Here is a 6,000-nt window from a genome sequence, read left to right on the forward strand (position 1 = left end):
CTGTTGACCACCCTGCCCCTTAGACTCAGCAAACTGTCCCCATTGGCCACCCAACCCCTTAGACTTATCTGAAGCTGGGAAGACATTTGCCTCTGTTCTACTACTAGTTTTTGTTTTTGTTTTTAGAAGGCTCTCATTGTAGCCCAGGCTGGCCCTGAACTCAGTATAGACATGAGGATGACCTTGATCCTCTACCTTTCTGTCTCGGCTGGTGTCACATCTGATTTTATGCTGAGCTGGCTTTGTACATCCTGGGCAAGAATGCTGCCAGCTAGGCTCCACCCCTCACCCTTCTAGTTATTTCTATGCCTCGTCAACATGTTCCACTCCAGTCCGAGGAAGGAGAATCAGCTTGCCATTTCACTTGATGAGTCATATTACAAGTTGTTTGGTTTTCATTTCTTCTCATCGCTCTTGTGTGTCCTGTGCCTTTGTGACCCGTTACCCAGCACGGGAAACAAGGGAGCTTAAGTATTGTAAAAAGGTATCAGAAAAGTGTTCTGTCTACAGCCTCAAGCTTGCCTTTGTTTTGTTTCCTTGAAATGTGTCCGTTTGGTAAAGCTTGCTTCCGATTGCTTACATGTTATCAAAACCCTGGGCTTCTGCACATGGATCCTACCTAAATACTTGGCTGAATGGGTCATTTTGCTCCAAGAACCAGGACAGGGTGCCAAAGTGAACAAGAAGGGCTGTGTCTCCTTGACACAATTTTCCATTTCAATCTTCAGTGACCCTAAAGAATTTTTAAGCATTCTTTCTAACATGTCTGTGCCCTTTCCCTGAACCAGGACAAATGCTTCTCTCTGACCTTCTGAGCACGTAGAACATGGCAACAGATAATCATCTCACAACTGGGCTCTGTTTCTCACACGTACATCCCAGGTCACACCCCAAATCCTTTGGCTACTTTTCCTGGAACTATCAGCACACCAGAATGTTACGTTAACCTCCTCACACAACAATGCCTTTATGGACCATCTTGTTGTCTCTCCCCCCCCCCATGTCAGAACTGGGAGAGACAAGTCTGGGCTCCTCCTCTATCATTCAGAGGCACAGGCCGACAGATTAATAATACACTCGTACACTGTCCCCTGGCAGCTCTGTGAGAAGCAAGAGAGCAAACCCCACCCGTCTCTCTCAGGGTCCCAGAAGGAATCAACAGTCAGCCAAGGCCCTGGAATTTTCAGAATCAGTCTTTGGCTTTAGTGGGAAGGTTGTCCGATTACAATAGCCTCCAGTCCTTTCTAGGGTTTTGTTATTGTTGTTGATCCCTCTGTATAACCGACAAGAGTCATCACCTCACATCACTTCAGTTAACCATTGACTCCCTGTGCTTTTTACATGTGTGCCTGTCAAGTATGGCTACAACCCCTAAAGGCAACACATGACATTTCACGTAATTGTAAGAAAAAGATTTTCTCTACCCCCTTTTCCCTCTGTCTCATATCCTGTTTTTAATAAATTTTTTAAGTGGTTTCCAAATCTAAAGGCCAAACCATTGCCAAAACAAAATCCATAAAGTAGGCTTTCAACACGCACTGATGGTCTCAATTCCCTGCCTTTGGCATTTCCCACTGGCTTATGAAACAGCCAGTCTTGTCAGAAAAGAACACATACCAAAAAAAAAAAAACTACTTACTGTCTGTAGGAAGAGTTTTGAAATAAGTTTCCGGACCTAACCAAAGCAATTTTTATTTCATCCTGAGTCTTCCTATGTGTGACGTTTCAAACAATCCCATTTCAGTGATTCAGTCAGCTTGGCCAACTAGTTGCTGGGCTGGGTAATAGGGGTCATAGAAGCTCACAGAGTAAAAAAAACAACCCACCTCGAGGCCTGAAAAGATGGCTTATCATGTAAGAGCACTTGCTATACAAACATATGAGCTATACATGAGTTTAAATCCCTAGCACCCACAGAGAAGCCAGGCTTGGCCACTTGGGTCAGTAACCCTAGCACTGGGGCAGGGATGGGCAGATCCCAGGAGGTCCCTGGCCAGCCAGATCCAGGTTGAATAAGAGACCCTGTCCCCAGGGAACAGGACAGAGAGTGATAGAGCAAGACACCTGATATCTTCCTCAGGCCTACACACACACACAGATACAGATACACACATACACACACAGACACACACACACACACACACACACACACACAGAGAGACACACACACACACACTTCAAGAGACAGAGGTTTTAAACATAGTTCTCTCTCTCTTTCTGGTGGAATGTTCATTTTTGCCTTGCTTGGGCTGCATCCATTCTTATCTAAGATAAACCACAGGATTTTCTTCACTCTACATTATGCAAACGTCCTGATGACCGATGAATAGCGAATGCCCCCAACATCTGTATCCCGAAGGACCCACAGAACGTTTCTTTCAATTGTGTATATTAACTAAAACTCTAAATCTCCAACTCCCTAGAAAAATAGGAAAGCAAACAAGCCATGACCCAGAGTGAGCTTGCAAAAGCTGGGAAGGTCACCCATTTCATACTAGTAGGGGACACAAGTCACAGTCCCCTTCCCCTGGCCCCCCAGAAGCTCTATGAACCATCTCTGCAGGTTCCAAGCTATAAAGCAATGGCCCTTTTCCCCAGTTCATCTGCCATAGTTTCCAGGTTCAATGTCCAGCAAACCTCGTCTGCATTTGTCCTGCTCTTTTCAAAGTCAGCTTCATAACGGAAAACCACCAAAAAATAATAATAAGGTGTTGCTCCAGATGTTCTTAATATTCAGAGGCCCTCTGCGCATAGTTGGCTCATGTGAGCTTATGAGATATGAACACCCAGGCCTCTTCCCTCACCGAAGCCGACAGCCTAGCCAATGATTTTCTTAATGAGAATCAACAGTTTCTGGTCTAGATTTCTATGTTTCTCATGAGGATTTTGTGATTCTCAAATACCTCATATGAAATAACTTATTTCTACTCTTCAAGGGGCTGGAGGGCGGGCTCAGCAGTTAACAGCCCTGGCTGATCTTCCAGAGGTTCCATTCCCAGCACCCACAACTGTCTAACTCTAGTTCCAGAGGAACTGACGCCCTCTTCTGGCCTGCATTGGCACTACATGTGTGCAGACATACCATGCAGGCAAAATGCCCATGCACAGATTATTATTATTATTAGTTTTCAATAATTAATGATTAATTGTTATGATAATTCAAAATAAAACACTAACCCAGTACAAAATACATATCACTTACACATAAAAACTGTACAGTAAAGAAAGATATCTCCGCCGGGTGGTGGTGGCGCACGCCTTTAATCCCAGCACTCGGGAGGCAGAGCCAGGTGGATCGCTGTGAGTTCGAGGCCAGCCTGGGCTACCAAGTGAGCTCCAGGAAAGGCGCAAAACTACGCAGAGAAACCCTGTCTCGAAAAAACCAAAAAAAAAAAAAAAAAAAAAAAAAAAAAAGAAAGATATCTCACCAATGGATGTCTTCTATGATTTTTATGTCTTCATATTTTAGTGTTTTAATTTAAAACATGTTTTTCAAAGTACATTGGTATTGAATAATAATAGCAAACAGGTATTATGTTGCCAAGAGATACATAGCAATGAGGAATCATCTAAGATGGCTGCCATCCACCCCTCTGAGGTGCTCTGTAGGCCCAGTGACCCTGCTTCCTTCCACACAGACGGGCCTCTTCACTTAATGTCACTGCTACACTCCATACACAAATGGAAGGACACTAGAAACAGGCCGTGGGGGTGGGGGGACAAGCTGACCTGGGGACCTGGCAAGACAGAGGGTTGACACTCATGACTCTTTCTTTGTGTTTAAGATTGGAGCACAGTGCTACTTGGAATGTTCCGCCCTGACGCAGAAGGGTCTCAAAGCGGTTTTTGATGAAGCCATCCTCACTATTTTCCACCCCAAGAAGAAAAAGAAAGGCTGTTCGGAATGCCACAGCTGCTGTGCAATTATCTGAAGTTGCCTGAGACCTGTCTACCTGCCATCCAAGGGTGTGAAGAGCAGCCAGTCTCTGGGACCCACCTCTAGCCAAAAGGGAGGGTATGACCAGAAAGGAATCCCTGCATCCCGAAGGCCTGTCCCTCTGCTCTGCCAGCTTCCCAGCTCAGCATCCTGTCACCACTGCCTCCTCCCCAGGCTGGAGCACCCACACTGCGCGTGGAGAACGCTGAGCCACATTCAGACAATGCGCTGGGGAGGTGTTGGAAGCAAGTCACAACTGTCCTGTATTTCACATCTCCCCTTCCACGGATGTGAGCCAACGGGAAGTCATGCTGGAAAACTAAGCACTCTGTCCTGCAGTGGGGGCCTTACTTCCTGTGTTTGCCAACTTGGGAATACAATGCCGACATTTTTCCCGAGACTGTTGTTTCAGCCAAGTGTCTTAACATTTGTTTCTATTACAGTTTCCTGAGGTCCAGTCATTTGAGCCTCGCTAGTCCGTATCAAAATAGTTCAAAGACAAGCTGGATTATGCTCACTCTTATTGACAGTGGGTCTCTGTCAATGTCCTTAGAGCCAACATGTACCTCTGAATGCCTGATTACAAAACAAAAGCAAAAACAAAAACAAAAAAACTTTACAACTTTTATAAACTGTCAGACCTCTAATTTTTTAGCCTTTTTAAAAGAAAACATCCTGTGAATTATTACACCTTCCCCAGTTTTGCCAAAGATCCATCCTACAAATGCTTCAGGTGATAGGGGGCCTGGCCCTTGCAAACATCTACTGCCGTTCAACCTGAAAATGGACAGTCTTTGAAGAAAGGAATCGATTTCTGCTTTTCATCTAATTTGGTCAGGACAAGAATATGGCAAAAGCCATCTTCCTGATCCAGCAGAGTGGGCCTGCCCCACCCCTCACAGGTCTGTGCCTTCCCTCCAGTCTCACTTTCTCCTGTACCCAGGAGAAACTGGGGAACACTGTGTTCCCCAGTCACAGCCTGGGGAAAAAGAAAAAGACCTTAAAAGAAAATGGTGGGGGGGGGGCTCTGGACACCAGACATGAAAAATGTGTCCCAGAATCCTTCAGGGTCAAAGTGCCTTAACTCTTCTACTTGCTTCAGCTGAAAGTACTACTTGGCTTGCCCATGTTAAGCTTCGGTTCAGGACAGTTTCCAGTTGCAGCCAGTGCGAAAATTATTGCCTCTCTCCCTCTTTCCTTAACTCCTTCTCCCAAATGTCCATGGAGGATAAGCTGAAGTGGATCCCATTCCAGGCTGAGGCACTGCACCTAATGAGGAGTTTGTTCCTGAGCAGGAAAAGCTCCCAGTGAGAAATCCTGCACCTTTCAACGTGACGATTCCCAAACAGCCAGGGACTCTCTGTGTTTTAATTAGAGGCTGTGATTGACCCTGATTAGTCTTATTTGCTTACAAATGCCCTGGAATTACCCAGGGAAGCTGATTTCTCCTTTTTTTTTTCTTTATTGCATCAGTAAATCATATCTTAGCAATATGAAATTATTTCACTTTTTCTGGATTGAAGCTCCATCTGTTGGGAAAAGCATCCCAATCTTTCTAGTCTTTTCTGCTCATAAAGGAACCACAGAAGAGAATTGTATGATATGGGTCTTCTTAAGACCTTCCATGACACCCCTTCAGTCTTTGGGGGTTTGTTTGTTTGTCTGTTGTTTAGAATTTCTGAAATGTATTTTTGCTTCCTCTACATGTCCGTACTGTTTGATTTCTCTCCCATATAATGGCAAAGAGTTTTCTGAAACACACACATACATGCATATCATACATACATGCACACTCACATACATGCATGCACATGTGCCACCTAAAAGGAAATAAGAGTTCTGTCTGCTTTCACACATGGAAAACAAATATGCATGAGCCATAATGCTGTGGAGGCTATTATATACCTTCAGCTAGGCAATGAGTATGTGATCCTATAATGACATTAGTGCTGTGAGCCAGTTTTGCTACAGTATGGCATAGTTACATCTTGCTACCAGGCTGTTCCTCACTTCTTATTTTTGTGGAGGAAAGACTGAAAGCAAAATATTGGCTCCACCAGGGA

The 6,000-nt window shown here is 44.7% G+C and overlaps 1 protein-coding gene across 1 annotated transcript in view; it reads left to right on the top strand.

The window, feature by feature from the left end:
- Nucleotides 1-5,640, top strand: part of Rhoj (ras homolog family member J) — an 85,100-nt gene extending 79,460 nt beyond the window's left edge. The window contains exon 5 of the mRNA XM_028857998.2: nt 3,786-5,640. Within this exon, the coding sequence (XP_028713831.1) occupies nt 3,786-3,932 (147 nt within the window). The 3' untranslated portion in view covers nt 3,933-5,640. The remainder of the gene's footprint in view (nt 1-3,785) is intronic.
- The last annotated feature ends 360 nt before the right edge of the window (nt 5,641-6,000 follow it).

Source organism: Peromyscus leucopus, chromosome 14 (assembly GCF_004664715.2).
Source record: "Peromyscus leucopus breed LL Stock chromosome 14, UCI_PerLeu_2.1, whole genome shotgun sequence".
In the NCBI taxonomy this organism is placed as follows: domain Eukaryota; kingdom Metazoa; phylum Chordata; class Mammalia; order Rodentia; family Cricetidae; genus Peromyscus; species Peromyscus leucopus.